The 18,830-nt window shown below is 43.7% G+C and overlaps 1 protein-coding gene across 2 annotated transcripts in view; it reads left to right on the top strand.

The window, feature by feature from the left end:
• The window catches only part of ABCC4 (ATP binding cassette subfamily C member 4 (PEL blood group)), a 2,280,107-nt gene that overhangs the window by 1,825,223 nt on the left and 436,054 nt on the right, over nucleotides 1-18,830 (top strand). For both annotated transcript variants that reach the window (XM_069639145.1, XM_069639144.1), the window contains exon 23: nucleotides 14,281-14,391. In XM_069639145.1, coding sequence (XP_069495246.1) covers nucleotides 14,281-14,391 — 111 coding nt within the window. The remainder of the gene's footprint in view (nucleotides 1-14,280; nucleotides 14,392-18,830) is intronic.

The raw sequence follows: 18,830 nt of genomic DNA, 5'->3' as shown, positions 1-18,830 counted from the left end.
CCATGTACCAAGTTCCCAATTTCCCTCAGGAACATGTACTTCTGAACTAAGAACATGTAGATTTTGGATTGCCCTAAAGATTGTTGGAGAGGAGTCTGGAAGGTAAACGCAGCAAGCGGACCCCACTAATTTACATACTCCTCCTTGCTCTGCCAGGATGACATCTAACGCCATCCGGTTCTGAAGAGCCACTAATCGTATCGCTCTCTGCTCTAACGTCATATTATAGAGTATGTCAGTGGTCCGATTGATGGTTCTCTCCAATACTCTCGCTAGTCCCCTAATATCTTCTGAATTCGTAATTTGCCCAAAAAATGGCACAAAAGATTTCATAATATCTCCTAAAGTTTGCGCCGGAGTATCCCCTTTTACACCTCGCCGTGGACGAGTCTTTGAAATTTCTGTAGTACTGGCAATAAATACCCCAGGTAATAGAATCCCTAAATAACAGGTTCCTTGCCAATCCCTGGGCAACCACGGAAATGCCACATTACCGCAAACAAAATAGACAGGTTCGCCTACGTACAGAGGTCTGTTTTCACTAGTCAAATTCGCAACGTTGGCGCACTTTCTAAAATTACCCATTGACCGTGTTCCATTCCTCTGTATGCAGAAGGATACTGAATCGGGGCTGTGATTAACAGAATAAAATGGAGGCGTGGCATCCTTATTGCCTATAGGAGCCATTTTGAAAGAGATTAAAGACTGAAAAGGACGAGACAATCTATCAGAAAGCCTAACAGAAGCAACGTCTAGCTTGCTTCTATTTGCAAAAAGCGAGCATCCCAGGGGCATCAAAACATTCTTTTCAAAACTATTTAAATTTGTACCATCAAAGTTCCCTGAGATGCTGTCATTCCATCGACCAAAAAATAGTGCTCTAAGAGAAGCGTAACAGGCAGTTGTCAGAGGCAAAGGGTAAATATACCAACCTAGCCCTTTATCCCCATGTTGCGGTAAATGTGTACAGATCCAGCAATTGGTCTTATTAAAAATTGCATGAGTGGCATTCATTATTAATAAAAGGTATTATTCTGATAATTCCGTCTATGCAAAGAATCTCTAGGCGACAAAGTATGCAATTGCACAGAAGGAGTGGGAATCACAGATACATTTCAATAGGTAAAAGTCCTCTAACGGATATGCTTCTTCCAGATACCATAACCCAAACCCAAAAGTCATTACAAATCCAGTAATTAGTATGAGAAGGCAACAATACACTTTGGGTTTCCCGTTACATACTTGATCATTGTCTCTGCTAGTCACATTTTTATCTAAAAGTTCAGTACGAGCGGTAGCGGGTGCAGGCATCGTAGTCTTCAACCGAAAAAACACCAATTATTCGTTTGCTGGCGACTCCAGTCGCGCGTCTTCTTAATGTCTTTCCCACAACCCTTAGCCAACAGAATCTTTCCGTACAATCGGGCGAAAAAGACAAGCCCTCGAATGATTTTTTTCAGTCGCACAGTCAGACCATGCTGTACATTTATTTCCTTGGGCGCAAATTATATTTTGCAGTTTCTGGTGAGAACAAAGTGTCGTCACTTCCTCCTGGAAGTAAGGAACGGACGGAAATGAGATCAAGAAAGGATTGATCCAGAAGTTCCACTGTTGGGGAGTGCGGAGCTAAGATGGCCATTTTGTCCGGCCCTGAGGATTCTGAAGCGTCTCCTATTCTCCCTTGTTGGTTGTTGCTGTTTCAGGCACGTGAATTACAGCAGTGGGAAGAGATTCTGTGTCTTCTGTATCGTATGGCATGGGCTGTGGGATCTGTTTGGTGTGCGTCGCATGGATCCAGTTCTTACGACCCACTACCCGCACAGCAGTCTGTGTGACTAGCAGGACTTGGCAGGGACCCCTCCACTGAGGTGCAAGGCAAGATGACCTCTCAAAAACCTTCGTGAGGATCCAGTCCCCCGGTCGTAGACTGTGACCGGGGCCCTCGTAGTGTACAGGTAATGCCCCTCGCACCTGGTGATCAATTGAAAACAGATTTTTAGTCAACTGGTTACAGTCGTCTGAAAGTAGCACATTTTCTATATCCCGTAATGAGCGACTTTTTGGCATACCCCAAATATTAGCAGGTCTCCCCATTACCACCTCAAAGGGAGAGAGCCCAGTCTTAGTTTGAGGGGTCGTTCTCATCGATAGTAACACGATGGGTAAGGCGTCCGGCCATTTTAGCTTGGTGCCAGCACACGTCTTAGAGAGTTTGTTCTTTATAATGCCATTGTGCCTTTCCACTAATCCGGCACTCTGGGCATGTCTAGCTGAATGGAACCGCTTGTCAATCTGTAATCCTTTGCAAATTTGCAGGTTTACAGTGGCAATAAAGTGTGGCCCATTATCAGACCAGATGACTCTCGGCAGCCCGAACCTAGGAAAAAACTCTTTCAACAGAGTTTTTGCAGTGGTTATGGCCGTTGCATCTTTGACGGGGAAGGCCTCAACCCAATTGCTAAAGGCGCAAATAACAACCAATACATATTTAAGATTGTTACACCGTTCCATTTCAATAAAATCAAAGTGAATAACCTCAAACGGGACAGAAGGTGGAGCGAAACATCCTCTAGGAGTCGAGGTACCTTTTCCTACATTGTGCTGCAAGCAAACCATGCAGTTCTGGACAAAACGCTCCGCAATTTTGAAAATCTTATCATTGGCCCATACACTGTGTAGCATTTTGGTTAGTTTCCGCGCACACACGTGTCGGACCATGAGCCATAATAACCATCATTGTAATATAGGCATCAGGGAGTAACCATTCCCTTCAACATTGTCTACCCAACACCCATCATCATCCAATCTTCCTGTAGCCTCGATCCATCTCTTAGTTTCCTCTATGGTAGCATCTGCTTGAATATCTTTTACAACATCGATACTTTCTCCCAAAGTGCAAACATTTACAACTTCTTTTACAGCGTACATTTCTGAACTGAAATCAGTCGCAGTCTGTTTAGCTATCTGATCGGCGAAGGCATTCCTTTTTCCTACATCATCTGTAACTTTTTGATGTGCTGAACATTTTATGATAGCTAGCTGAACAGGGAGTGCAAGTACTGAAAGCAATCGCACTATTAAAGTGCCGTGCTGGATTTTCGTTCCGTGCGAGGTCAAGCAACCTCGTTCTTTCCAAAGTCTACCGAAATTGTGGGCCACCCCAAAGGCATACTGACTGTCAGTATATATATTCACTGTACGCCCTTCAGAAAGCTCACAAGTTCGAGTTAACGCTATAATTTCTGCGGCCTGCGTAGAGTTATGCACAATTCTTTTAAAGTGCTTAAAGTAGTGACAGCATAAGCAGCCGTGGATGTACCGTCTGGAAATTTAAAACAAGAGCCATCACAAAATAGCTCTCCTTGAGGGTTATTCAAAGGCGTGTCTTTCAAATCGATTCTGCCTTTAGTCTCTTGTTCTGTCATATAAAGGCAATTGTGTGACGTATCGTCATCATCAACAATATTTTGTGAGACAGGTAAAAGTTCAGCCGGATTTAATACACAACACCTCTGAATTTGAATGTGGGGAGCAAACAAGATCAGTTCATATCTTGTCAATCGTGCAGAAGTGAGGTGTTGCGTTTGAGTTCTATTCAATAGAATATCTACAGAGTGAGGTACCATTAGGGTTAACGCATGACCCAGGACCATTCCCTCACTTTGTTTTACAGACGCAGCAGCAACAGCGCGCTAACATCTTGGCAAAGCGCATGCTACAGGATCAAGGGCGTAGGAATAGTAGCTGCACGGCCTATTCTTCCCTCCATGTTCCTGCGTTAACACAGCCAAAGCACATCCATCACGTTCATGCACAAACAATACAAAGGCCTTATCATAATTCGGAGTTCCTAAAACCGGCGCCGTACACAGCGCGTATTTGAGCAAATCGAATGCTGTCTGGTGTTCCAAGGTCCATGGCAATGGCAATGGCAATGGCAAAGAAATGCCCTTCTTTGTCAAAGCCAACATTGGTTTAATCGTTAACGAAAAATTTGGGATCTACAATAAGAAGCCATACCTATCAAGGCTCTAACTTCCTTTTGCGTATTTGGGACAGGCATACCAGAAATGGTCTTTATTCGTTCAGGTGTCAACCGTCTTCCCTCCTTTGACAGGAGATAGCCTAAATAGGCGACCTCCTGACAACAACATTGGAATTTTTTGAGTGAAGCTTTGTGGCCATGTTTTGCTAGATGACAAAGCAACAACATGGTGCCTTCTTTACAGGCACTCTCAGAATCAGCAGCCAAGAGGAGATAATCTACGTACTGTAGTAACGTGCAAGTAGTAGGCAACTCGAGAGTATCGAGCTGCTCTTTTAATGCCCTACTATAAATATTTGGACTCTCAGTGTACCCTTGTGGTGCACGAGTGAATGTGAACGAGCATCCACCTAGGGTAAACGCGAACAAATACCTGCTATCCTTGTGTATGGGAATACTGAAAAACGTGTTTTTGAGGACAACAACGCTAAAGTGAGTGTCAGAAGCCGGAATTATGGTTAGTATCGTTGTAACATCAGGTACAATAGGGAATGGAGGAGCCACAATGTTGTTAATAGCACGTAAATCAATTATAAACCGAAAGGGAATCGCATTATCACCTTTTTTGTATACTGGCAAAATCGGGCTGTTACACAAGCTACCCGTAATTTCCTCAATTACTCCACGATGTACAAAATCAGAGACTATACATTTCAAAGCCTGTTCGCCTTCAACTGAGATCTTATATTGTGGGATGCGAGGCAATTTAACTCCATGTTTCAGAATAATTCTAACAGGTTCAATTTGAAGAATGCCCATATCATTATCATCAATTGCCCATAAGCATTCCGGAATATTACTGAATTCTGGCAGTAAAGGTCGAGTCAAAAACTGAGAGGCGAGTGATTGCTGAGGTGAAATTGTTAACCGAACTCCGTCCGGAGAACAATGTATTACTGCATGCAATTCCTTCAACAAATTTAACCCCAGCAAATTCTCCCCACAGTTGTGGTAAGTAGAAATATACACTGCTCCGTGAAGGGACCCAGTGTTATCGGTACCGGCAAAGAAACCGGACAAACTACAGGTGTGCCTGAAAACCCTACGGAAACGTTGGACTGCCCTGACAGGGGAATATTTGGAACCCGCGAATGGCCAATGGAACATTTCTGTGCTCCCGTATCTACTAAAAATAGATGCTTCCTATTTCCCACTGCCATCTCAACATAGGGGCCTTTCTGATGAACGGGAATAGGCGTCGGTTCCAAATCCTGCTTCGGGCAATCCTAGCGAAACAGAATATCGTCAAAAGGAAGCTCTTCAGAGAGGTACGCGGTAGAAGGGTGATCAAAAATGTTTCTATTATCCACATTCGAAACTTGCTTAACCTGTGAAGGAGGTTGCTGTGATTCTGGTGCAAACCGACCTCTGCCAGGGCCCCCTGCACCTGGGCGACCTCTGGATCGTCTACCCATGTTCCCAAATGACCTTTGCTGCAAGGTCGGACATTGTGCGCACCAGTGGCCTTCCTGTCGACAATAGGCACTCTGGTTAATGGTTACGGGAGCCTGTGGAACGTACTGACCTCTAAGTTGATTACCCCCTCTAGGGTTTCTAACAATCTGTTGTAATAGGAATTTTGCTTTTCAGGTCACCTTTTTTTTCTCAAGTTTTTCCTTTTCATTATTCACACGATTTTCATAGTACTGAGCCATGTGCAGTACTTCTGATTGAGACTTCGCCTGCCAAGCGCTTTCGGAAGACATAATCTGTAACTGGATGTCAGGCAGCAATCCACGTACAAATTTGTCGACAAACAGCCTTTTCCCTGACTCTGTGCCTAAGTCTTGTCTACTGAAATCTGAAAATACCTGCTCAAACCGATTGAAGAAATCGGTAGCACCCTCAGACTTTCCTTGGACACAGGCCATAAGCTTGTCCCAAATTATTCTTTTTTCAGGAACTATAGTTTTTAATTTTACAATAATCCTATCAGGCAAATTTAATATCACTTGAGGTGGTCGCTCGCCAGCTGGTCTTTCTCTGTCGAGCCTAACCATGTTATCCCATGTATCCCTTAACCCAGGTACATCATCTACAGTCCTAATCTGTTTCCGCAAATCAACTGGCAGGAGTACGGGAAATAAAAAATCAATATCACTTAAGGTGAATACCGATGATTGTAAGACCGACTCTATTTCTTTATAGAACCCGGTCGGATTCTTTCTTACATCGGGAATAGATTGCTTTATGGTGTTCACTTCCTGTCTTGAAAACGGGACGTGAACAAACTGTGATACGTAATGTGCAGGAATTTCCCTCGCAAGTATTCCTTCTGCAGCATCTGCCGCAATCTCAACTTTTGGGACAAATGTCAGAGGGACCTCTCTCATAGGCAACTGAGAAGTAGGTAGCTCCGAACTCTTACTAAGCAACAGATCCAAATCAAGCGCTAAGGCAGTCGAAGAAGTATCAATCGAAAAGGCTCTCTTAGAAACACTCAACAATTCTGCGGGACAACAAATCTTTCTTTTTACACACTCATTCTGCAGGTATTCTACCATAACCTGTATCACCTTCTTTTGCATTTCTAACGTATACTGACTATATGTGTCATATACTTCATCTGGAGTTATTGACATATCCGAAATCCATCTTATCGCATCCTTTGTACAAATTCGCGCTTCCTCACCTTTTAATTCACGGCGAGGAGAAAACCGTTTCTGTAAGAACATAATACCTAAACTATCACCATCTGCTTCCTCATTCTGTAACCCTTCCAACTCCTTCCTATACACAAAGATCTTCTCGACATGCTCATATACTTTCTCCGCAGTATCTCTGGACAACGCTAAGGCGTTCAAATCCCTTGTTTAATCGATTCCACATTATACTCAAAGGAATCCCTAATCCTTCAATAAAGACATTTTTCTCAGGAATACCTTTTAAATTTTCGAGTGTGGAAAAAACATCAGCCCCTTCTCCATGCAATGTTTAGCCCAAGCAATCAATTCATTCTTTTTATCTGGGGACACAGTATTACGAGTCACAACCCTTGATCCCGCTCCCTGGTCTACTACAAGCGATGCAGAATCACTTGGAAGAGGAAGAGTAGGCACATTTGAATATCAACAGGTGGAGGTAAGGGGGCAGGCAAAGGAGCGACGGCTGGAAGAACAACAGGAAGAACAACAGGGAGGACCGGAGGAACTATAGGAGGAGGAATAACAACGGGAAGGGGCAAAGCGCCAGGAGGAGGGACGTACGGGGGTGGCGCGGAGGCATCGGGCCTTCGTTAATGCAAAAGTTTATTAATCAATTCATCTGACGTATGAAAATCTTTTTAAGGGTCCATTTTTTGAATGCCTAATTGAAACGCTCTGTCCGTGTTCCTAACTGACTCCAATTGTTTATTTTGATCATATAACCGTGCCTTTTCGACACTTGTCATATGTCGACGCATATGTTTCTCTCTACTCTTTTGTTGCTGCAAAGCTTCTGTTTTCCAACTGTTTAATGTGTCAAATGCTGCAGGTCTAGCCTTTTTCTGTACCAATACAGACTCTAGATATTCTATACGAGGGATTTCAAAGCTACCATTGGTTGGCCACCGAAGATTAGAGTTATGTCTGGTCTGTCTGTGCCAAATGTCATTAAATGCTATACTACCAGAGCCTTTCTTACAGTACATAGTACATGCCGGCGACCCCTCCTGTGGTGCGGGACGGCTATCTTCCAAAGATTGTCTGTCGCTGCGGAATAATGCCTTAAAGCAGGCAGACAATTTCCCAGGCATATCAAAGTTCTGGTGTTACCTGGTCAAATAATTGTGCTCGCGAGTACAATGCGCCAAATTCAAATTGTCAGGGTTAAATTAAGAATCGGGTCACGATTCGCCTGACCAAAGGACTGGGAGGCCCGATTTGGTTACTAAGGACAATTCTAAGGACCCACGTGTCTGGTGATTTCGGCAAATTTACCCACCTCGATATATGGACCCTCGTCAAGACGTCGTCTCGGGCTACAGCTCACCGTTCAGGGATCGGATCGTGCTGTTCTGTTGAGGAATTCACTTCTCATCCAGAGGGGCCGTTTCTGTTGGCACCGTCCGATCCCGGTCCGATAGCCGAGGAAACCTTCAACGAGACAAAGTCGCTCTTGATGGTCCCTATTCGGGCGCCATCTGTGGAATCAGAAAATAAAATATTAAGGCTTTTACACCATGCAAAGAGAAATACACCGACACGGGCTTGTAAAGATTCCCAGAATCTTTATTGCAATTCTGTACAGTTTACAAAACAAAGTACACAAATAGCTATTTGGCCGTCAATACGTCACAAAGACCACCAGCAGGGTTCAATGTGAGCAGTGAACAGGATTTGCTAGCTGGACATCTGCGTATTTATACAGTTTCGTTATAACGATGTCCAGCCCCTTACAAGTTAATCATGTACTGGGCTAGGGTCGCGCCAGGTTTGTTCCTAATTTACATATCTCGTGCATGCGGTTTACTTTTTATTACATTTGCTAACAAACACTATTATTCTCTAGGTTTAACTTTACACTCTTTACACATTGCTTTAATACAGATCATACAGATGTTTCACATATCGTGTTTAGATAGCGTTATTGTTCTTATATACTTGTAGGTCAACATCGCCGATTCAAGTAATCCCCTGATCCCGAGGTCAACAAAGGGCAAGGTCTACATGACCCTAACATGTAGCCTGAAGGCAGGTTGGACATTAACTCTCCTACAGAGGTTGAAGAGGTTAATGCAAGAACAAGAGAACACAAGGCGGCCATTTTAGGCCACAGGGTGACTTTGTACGATAAACTAAAATGGCAGCTTTAACCTAAAATGGAGGCTTGATTCTCTTAAGGTCACAACCTTGCAATATGGATTTCCTCGCAAAGCGACTGGGCATAGGCCAGCATATACAATGAGGACGAAACAATATTATATCCGTTCTAACACATACCATAGACAAATCAATATGGAATATCACTAGATTTTGAGCATTTGTATTAGGTTTGTGCGTTATTAACCATGAATGTATCGAATCCTTGGTGATTGCCCATGTCATGCTCTAGGGTGAAATGATTCCCACAAAATCAGTGTAGTTATTGCATCTTAAGTTGGTTATGTCAAATTGGGCCTCTATATAGGTAAAGGCAACTCCCTACATATTATGATATCTACTACCTAGACTCGATCTTCGGTCTAGTGTTTTGCCCATCATACACATTTTGAATTTGTTATAAAAACCTATAGAATCACATGCATTTCATGATCACAGATTAGTCCAATTATCGTGGAGCTTAGTCTGTGTTTCCTTTTCGCTTCCATTCATCTCAATTTGATCACTCTGTCTCTGGCACCCAGCAATTCGCTGTGTAGTCCCGCAAAGCGTATTCTTGTTTTGCTCTGTGTAAAATGTCTAATGTGGGAAACCTGAAGGTGTCCCACCTGCTAGTCCCTGTGGATCTGTCAACATCCATGGACATAGCCATCGCTTTTGGATCCAGTTCCTGGGGGTGGACCAGTGTGGGAGGATCACCTGGGTAAGTGGTCTTCGGGGAGTGGAAGTGGGACACCGCATGGTGAGACACGGCATCCCCTTCCCTGTAACACCTTTAACCCATCCTGCCAAGTAGGATACTTAAGAACTCCACGCCCCCCAAACTCCTTTTCCAACACAAACACTTTCTCACGGACAGCCCGCTATAAGAGAAAACGTACTAACACCCAAACCGTATACCTGACATGTCCCAATACAATGGTCAGGCAGTGTCCGGCAATTACTGACCATTACACACACACCCCTGACTTCCTCTACACTTCCCAACACGGATAAAAGGCGGAGCACGAGAGTTCACTCTGAGCAAGGCAAAACACACAAGGAAGCCGAAGTTCCAAAATGGCCTTTTAATACAAGGCTAAAGACGGTAACGCTGAAGGGGATCGCAAGGAGGGAAGTGCCCTTGACCTCATCGACGAGTAACCGTTACTTTCAGGAATCGTAGAGAGTGGAAAACATAAAACCATGAAACAAGGCTCAAGAATCCTGCATTGTGTGTCAGAGGTACACAGGGCTCTCCCGCGCTGATAGTCAAGACAGGGAGAATCACTTACCGCTGTGGTAGTGTCCTTGGCTCCTACAACAAAGCAGCGCCAGCGAAGTCAGCACAACCAGTGGGTTGAGGAGACTGATACCAGACCGGTCTGTGTTGAAGCTAAGGTTGCAAGCAGCAACATTGTATAGTGAATGCTGAAGCGAACAGTGTATGAAGCATATGTGATAATCAACACAAGTAAAATGTCCAAATGAGTGATTGAACATTGAAGCCAAGATACAATACCTTTGACAGAGTGGTGCAGCACCGCGTGGGTACTCATTCTAAAATCTCTGTATGGTATCCAACTCAAAGGTGGCAAAAGTGAAAGAGTGACAAAGAATTGTGACTCAAAGTGGTCCTGCAACGGGTCACGTAAAATCCTGTGCACAGTCGAAAGTCTTCAATGTTAATAACTTAAAGAAAGTTGATGGCAATGAAGTTGGTCTGAGCCCGGCGGAGAGAAACTAATTGAACAGTGTGTTAAAAGAGGATCTGAGCCCATGTGAACCGTGAACCACCAGAGAAATCGGATGTATGAATGACCTACAAACATTGTGTTGAGAGGATCTGAGTCCGGCTGAGGGGGTTCCGAGGTGAATAGTGAATCGCCTGAGAAATTGAGTACTTGTGAATTCTAAAAGAGGAAAAGAACAAATTGTTTGTCACATCAGGTCCTCTGAAAGAAGAGATTTTGAAGGGCAAAGAGATTTGAACACAGAAGGCCCTGAAGCTAAAGAATTAACTGTATCATTGTGCTAGAGAAGCCAGAGACTGTGCTAAGCTCGAGTGTACCACTTTGTCCCTTGCTGAAAACATGGAGAAGGGAGGCCAACGGCCTGAACCTCCTGGCATATCATTTTGTGAACACTTCTATCTTTTTAGTAACACATTACCCACACTATTTGTATTTAGAGGTAAGGATTGGCAATAGGTTTATTAGTATAGGCCATTTTTATTTTGACAAGACACCACTAGAACTGCGTTATTATTATTTGATGGTTGTAGCTTGCTTCCATCTGTAGATTTAGGAGTAGATGGTCATTTTTCAAACCCTTATTGAAGTTCAATAAACACCCTTGAATTGTAGTGCCTTGAGGCTGTCTTACTGTTGATACCACGCCTTCCTTACACTAACACATTGTCTTGTGCCAGCATAGGAACATAGGCCAAATTTGACATAACCAAATTAAGATGTAATAACTACACTGATTCTGTTTGTATAAGTTTTACACTAAAGCATGACATGCACAACCACCCAGTAATGGATACCAATAATGGTTAGTAACACGTTAACCTAACACAAATGCTCAAAATCTACTGATATTCCATACTGATTTATCTATGGTATGGTGCATAGGACATGATGCATGCATGAACATTAATATTATGTGCAGTGAATAAGCATCATAAGAACAGAGTTCTGGCTGTCAACCACCACACATTAGCAATATGCAGACTATTTGTACCAATGTAATGTATAACGTTGTACATATGTATGTGGTGTGAAGTAATATCTGTATCAGTATCTGTACTACAGGCACATATTAGGAACAACAACAATTTACATCTAGAAATAAACAACCATGATTACGAAAAGGTGTGCCTAGCATGTGATCTAGCGTAACATGTGACGTCTCGCATATGCGTGTGACATCATCATCAACATAAATAGACACACAAAATGGCAGACATGATCCTGACACGCGGAACGCTAATGCAAGCTGAACACAGCGCAAATGGATTACCATCACAATTATATATTTTAGGCGAGTTACTCCATGGATGGTATAGATATCTTATTGAAGCAAATTATGTAGCCTATAGTGACATATTAAAAAAACTATTATTGTTCCCACTGCATAACAGTCTGGAAAATAAGGATCCCTAAAAATGGGCCTCTCCAAATGACACATGCCTAATAGACGTGTACAAGCAACTAGAAACAGGATGCACGGTCAACTACTTTGAAAACGTTAACCTAACCAAAATCAACAAAATGCTTATAAATGCATCACAGCGTAAGAGTAGTAATGTCAGAATTAAACAAATGGATCAATTTCCTTATTCATAGTGTGAAACCACACTGGACCTTGAAGTGACAAGACTATTCAGTGTTTAAGGGACAAGTTAATAGAACCAACAGGAACACGCAAGTGGTGAGATTCAAACTTTCTAGATGAGTAAAAGATAATATCTAAGACATTTTGTAATGACATGTACTAATAGAAAACATTTTCTCCTTTTCCCCTTTCCCCTACTGTTTCTTCTGTTTTTTCTTTTCTTAATACGCCACATATATTGATAACTGGTGTTTAATAATTGTATTTTATACATAACTGTTTTATTGTTCATATATTTGGCTAGACAACACCTAATACAATTATATGTTACACAAAGAGTATACCTCACACCTGCCACTACTGCAGCCTTTAAGGGTGCAAAGAGACCAGAATGCCCTAGATGCAAGATGGTAAATGTTGGGTTGGTACACATGTTTTGGGGATGTCCGGTGCAGGGGTTTTGGAAAGAGGTAGTACGCAAAGCACACCAGGTTGGCATAGATCTGGATATCCAGACCCCAGAGGCCTGCATGCTAGGCAGGTACAAGAGAAATGTGAAAGACAAACCGCTAAATAAAATTAAAGACTTGATGTACATACTAGCTAAACATAGCATAGCCATGAAGTGGGAGGACGCTAAAGAGCCAAGCGTAACTGCTTGGTGGAGGGAGTTGAGAAAGTGGGTCGCCACAGAAACTGGAGCATGGGAAAGGGCACTGAGTGAGCAGAAAATCGAGCTGGGAATGGATATTCAGCGATGGATAGCGTTGACGGTAACTCTGTTTGCATGCAACGAGGAAGAGGAGGCCACACAGGCCGTACAAGGCGGAACAGACGCAGAATGATTAAGAACGTATATTATGACATGTTATGCGCAGGTGGAGTTGAGCGGGGGGGTGATAGAGTTATTAAAGTTGAATAACGGATACGTTGAAAATACACTGTATAACATTGAGTTTGTTATTGTTTGTTGTGGTATAAAAATGCAATACAAATATTTTAAAAAATGAAAAAAACGGTTTGATTGTTCATATATGTTGATACTCCATTGTTTGTGAACTGAATAATGTACACCAATGTCATGCTTCTACAGCAATAGCCTTGAAGAGGACCCCTAGGGTCGAAACACTTGTTGGCTACAGAGGATACCAATATGGAATAAACAGATGGTCTGTATAAAACAACCAACATTCTTGTGCATATTGTACAATCAAACTGTGTCTGACGAGACTCCTTCTGTTTCTAAGTATACAAAATAGGGTTAACAGTGTTGCACATGAGCCACAGGAACTACCAGAAAGTCATAGTAATTATCATAAATTGGTTAAGGACATTTGACCACAGTTTCCCCGACACATGCAACAGCACACATAACCACTCCTTGTTTGGCTCTTTAGTACCCCGTTTAATGTCCAATGTGCTTCTGATGTATACATTAGTTACATGTTGTCATGTGTCCGATGTATATAACATGAACTTTCTCAGTTGTTCTTGTAAATGTGATTAAACAAAATGTTATACACGGGTCACCTTTACAGATACCCTACTTTTATGCTCGAAGGCTGTCTTTTTTAAGTCTAGCAGTAATTCAGTGGCATTTTCTTCAGGACACTGACCATGTCCTACTTTAAGCGTAGGCCTGTATTTGTTGCCCACTTGGATACTTGTCTCCAGCAAGGAATGGATAGAGTGACTTTCAAAAGAAGGCCCAACTCTACAACCCAGGTTCTAGCCAATGCATCCTACCTTCGCAAATGCAAAAATCCAGATGAGGATGCATGGATTTGCATCAGGTACTGTCGAGCAGCATTTATTTCAGTTGCATTTTGATGCACCGCAGATTAGATGAAGGGTTTAGTACCTGTGTAGAGGCGTAGCACCCTACTGTTTTTATTAACCTGATGCACTAGTTTTCCAGGTCATTAGTAATAAACCAACACATTAGTGTTCTTAGTAGAAAAGTGTCATTAAAGAGAGTCTTGACTCTAAATCTTCCAACTTCTCTATTCGCCCAGGCCTTCGGATGAGATTTAAAAGATGGCCACTTCTGAGGTTTAAGAGGTTTTCCTGTTAACAATTACTTTGTCTGATATCTACTCGTCTCTCTTTCCACAGAGGCATGGTTCCTATTTTTAACCACCACTCGGTGGCTTGCTGTGCGCTTGGATGCCATCTGTGCCATTTTTGTTGTGATCACTGCCTTTGGTTCTCTCCTGCTTGCAAACAGTAAGTGCACCTTTAAAATAGAACAAGCAGTCTAGTTTCCATTGTTTAAGAATGTATGATCTTAATGTCATCTCACAGTATGTTTCCAAATGCGTATTACTCAATCTGTACTGTATAATAGTTTACTGAAGACAAGCTTCTGTGTAGCAGGTGAAATGTGTTTCAACTGTCTAACAATCTTTATAAAGGTGTCGCATTACAGAGACCAAAATATGAACAATCCCCTAAAATTGGCTTGTTTGCTACTTTAAAGAAATAAACATAAATTACATCATGGAAGGAAGGTTAGTGAGGAATTGTGTGCCCAGCTCAGCTGTGGAAGTGTTATGTGTTTTCTAGTCAGACAGCTTGGCCCTGTCAGCCTACAAGGCAAGAGACTGAAAGACATTGCCCTCATTTGATCCTTTGTAATGTATGGTAACACCTCCCTCCAGCAAGACAGTCTCCCTGCAAGAGCTGTGCTGGGAAACAGGAACCAAAGGGCACTCCCAACACAAAAGGACTAGCCTCACACCAGGGTGTTGCATACAGAACTGCCTTTCATTGTACAGGTCTGAGAAGGGGACAGGGTTAGTGTAGACAGGAGGGGCATAGCACAACTGGGGAAGGGTTGCACAATCTTGTTTCTCTTTGTACCTCTTTCTTTCCTGCCCCTCCACTTCCTTTAGCATTAAGCACTTTAGGGATGATGTCAGAAGGCAAGGGTCACCTGTCTCAGGGGCAGGGATTGGACCCCTTAAAGACCTGCTTTTGTCCAATCACCTGTGGACTTTTGCCTATAAAAGAGGGGGTCTCCCACTCCTTTAGTTAAATTTTGGACCATCCAGGCAGAAGGAAGAACTTAAGTGGACCTCTTTTGGGAGAAATGATTCTCCAAAGCCCTCCTCCAGTGAGGTGAAGATGGAGGGTCCATGGCAGAGGTGGGTTGTGCTCCTTAACCATCTTCAGGGCACTTTGGGGGTAACATGCTGCTGTAGCAAGACCTGCCTCAGTGCCAGCTACACGGGTAACCAGCACCTAACTGAAGGTAAAGGACTCCTGAAGGTGTTTGCCATACTGCGCTGTGTTTGGTAGAACAAGGACCTATCTTGTCCCTCAGCACCTGGATTGGGACACATAGCAACCTAAGAGCCAGAACAGCCAGGATCCCTGTGTTTTCACAGTTGAACCACTTTGAGCCATGTTTCGAACATGTTCAACACAGTTGAACCAACAAGACCCTCTGGAACTGCCTTTAGCACTCGCTTAATCTTTGAGTCATTGTGCTGCACATTCGAACGAGTTAGCCGCTGCAACAAACCAGGAGAGTGTGGTGTTTCCCCTGCTCAAAATAGGTCATCGCTGGAACTGCCATGTATGGTCTGCTTTTCGGACCACTAGCATCTTCGTTGCAGATACAAATTGCTGATCAATTCGACTCCGGATTCCTCCGCAAACCGCGACCCTCGAACGCTACATCGAACTGCCTGACTCAAACTGTACATCCAGTCACCAGCATCTTCACCCTTCAACCAACGCTGGTGGCCCACACGATCCGCACGTCTTCAAATGCTGTTTCTAACGACAGCAAAATTCAGCTCGCCACCTGCTCCGCATCTTGAACAATGTGACTGCCGCATTCTAGCCTGGTTTGAACCGCTCGCACAGCACCATTAAAGCAAGGCAAGAACAGCAGAAAGGTATTATTGACTGTTAACTTGCCCCCATGTCAATCTTTGGGCCCTAAATACTGGTTAGGCCACCTTTAGTCCCATTTTCTTTTTCTTAATATATTTTTATCTGTCAAATCTATCATTACAAAATAAAACAAAAAGATAGCATACGCAAACACAATGAATCAGCTTTAGAGTGCTATTTATCACTGAACAAAATTACATTTGAGTAGTAAGTCCATATAGTGTCATGAATGTTGCCAGAGGACCTTTCTTTAAATCCTTGCAAGAAGAATTTACAATTTTACTTGTTCGGATGAGCCAAAGTGAGTTTTCTTCCATGTACATAATCAGAAAATGGGAACATGTGTGTAGAGGGAGGACCTGAAAACCAAGTGTGGATTGTCTCTGTAGTAGGTTATGAATGAGGACCATGTTTGCATATTCTTCTGAAATCGATTATCAATAAGGGCTGAGGTGTTTTATGATAGTTATATTTCCCAGACCTTGATCCATCACATGTTCCCCAGTGGGCTTTCCCAATTTTTGGAGAGGGTCGCTGTAGCAGCAGGCAATATGTGTTTTATTAACTCGGCTGCTGGGCTTTCTAAAGGTTAAATTCCCTCCTCGAGATCCCATAATACCACTAGCAGGGGATCCATAGGTATAATTCTGCCCGTAATTTCCTTCATTCTAGAAAGGATTTCCTTCCAGACAATCCCTGACATGTCTGCTAGGGTTCCGTTATCACCACAGCCTCCATCACATTGCTGAATAAGCCTGGGAGATTTTATGGATATGAGAAGGGAAAGGGTATCGGAAAAAACAGATTTTGTAGGTGCATTTCTGTTTCTAATGCACTGTGGCGAGTTTCCTCACATGCTGCCTATGATTCCTGATGTGTTTGTGGTGCAGAGGACTGGATCCCTCTTTTCTGCACAGACTGGAACAGACCTGCCCCGTGTCAACGCACAAATCCTTTACTGCGTAGCAGTTTTACCCATCTTTGTTATTATCCGTTCATCCGGACTCCGGCGCCTTGCTCACCAGCGCATGTTGGTAGCGAGTGGGTTTACTAGGTCCGCCTCCTGGGAGGGATCTTTTCTGGCTTTAGACCCCCTTACTCTGTCTGAAGTGTTTGGGGACCGGTGGGATTCCTGGGCAGTGTGTGATGCACTTACTCTGAGGACTTTGAAGAGCTGCTTGTCCAGGTGGTGGGAGATATTGTCGCATTTTCCTCTGTATCATCTCAAGGCCTTCACTTGACGCAAATCAAAAAGTTGCAAACAGGTAACATCCCTTTTCTACAGTACCTCAGAGGGGAGGTCTCTTTCAGAGGAGTTAGTCCACTGAGAGGGGTCCACGAGATCTTCGCACTTGTGACCGGCTTGAGGCCCCTAAGGCTATCGGTGCTCGCACTGAGGGGTCCTTGGACTCTACCAGGTCGGCCATTGAGGGGCCCGCTTGTCCTACCACCAGACTTCAGTAGCTCACAGCTATAATACCAGGTCCACGCATAGATATGACCAGACTACCATGTGAAAGCATGAGGGCAGCAACCATCATGGAAGTAACTCTGAGGTCGGCCACAGTACTGAGTCGAATCTTGAGGGCTCTCAGGGGCCTAAACAACAAGGCTCTGCGCCGAGCTCGCAGCTTCAATGTATTCCTCACAGACGTTTCATGGAAATGACATCCAGACAATCGGGCACCTCAGTGTCTCCATCGGATGAGGAGGCCCATTCTTCGATATGCTCATCTTCAGATGCCTTCAGTTATCCATTCATCACAGGCTGCCCACCCTCATTTTAGAGATTCTTATCCTAAAGGAGAGCATCCTCAATCAAAGGTACCTTGGTGTACTTCTTTTCACACGTTCGCTGGGAGATATACAGAGGAGGGTGCCTACCACCCTAGACAACCCTTTGGATCACCTTTGACTACTTGGACACCAACAGCTTCAGCCCAGTCCTCTGCACCGCAAACACATCAGGAATCATAAGCAGCATGTGATGAAAGGTTTTTTGACCAGTTAATGCAGCTGATGAGATTGCAACAGATGACAGGTATTCTCAAGAGCCTAATTAAGGAGGTGGTGCCGCAAATGCAGCCTCAAAGCTCCATCCCTAGGTACCACAGCCAATGCCACCTTTTCCTCCACCACCCGCTCCTCCACTGGTGCAGCCATCTCTCCAGCTAGTTCTGGCTGCTCCAACTCCATGGCAAGCTCCTGTCTTGCTGACTTTGCCTCCAATAAAAGATACCCAAGAGTAGCATTTGGCCCCTTCTACCACCACAGCCGGACAAATGTCCTCAGCACCAAGATATTAAGAATGAAGAGCAGGAGGATACCTTGTCTGCTAAAGCATTCCATGATCATAGGGAGGGGGGCTGGTGGAATTCCTTGCGGTGCTTACACCTTAACAGGAGCAGTCCAAAGGGTGCGTTTTAGCAGAGATCCTATCAATGAGACCAGCTAATCGTTCTGGCATCTCGCTTGAAATGGACTTATTAGCATTCTCTAAAAGGATGTGGCTCAAACCACACTTTATCCCATCCGTCATTAAGCGAATGGAGGCTAGATTTAAACCGCTAGAAGGTGAAGCAATGTTTTTGTCATTTCATCCACATCCTTCTGTGGTGGCTGTGGCCTCTTTTTACTCTAAGCCTTCCTCGGAATCGGCTTCCACTGCCTCTTGTCTAGCTAGGGATGAGACACTGCTAGAGTCGTTTGACAAAAGGGTGTATTTGAACACTGGGTCACACCTCAGGCAGGCCAATGCAGAT

This window comes from Ambystoma mexicanum, chromosome 7q (genome assembly GCF_040938575.1).
Source record: "Ambystoma mexicanum isolate Mex_15411 chromosome 7q, UKY_AmexF1_1, whole genome shotgun sequence".
NCBI lineage: Eukaryota > Metazoa > Chordata > Amphibia > Caudata > Ambystomatidae > Ambystoma > Ambystoma mexicanum.
The sequence above is the reverse complement of the archived record's forward strand: the minus strand, read 5'-3'. Positions and strand labels throughout refer to the sequence as shown.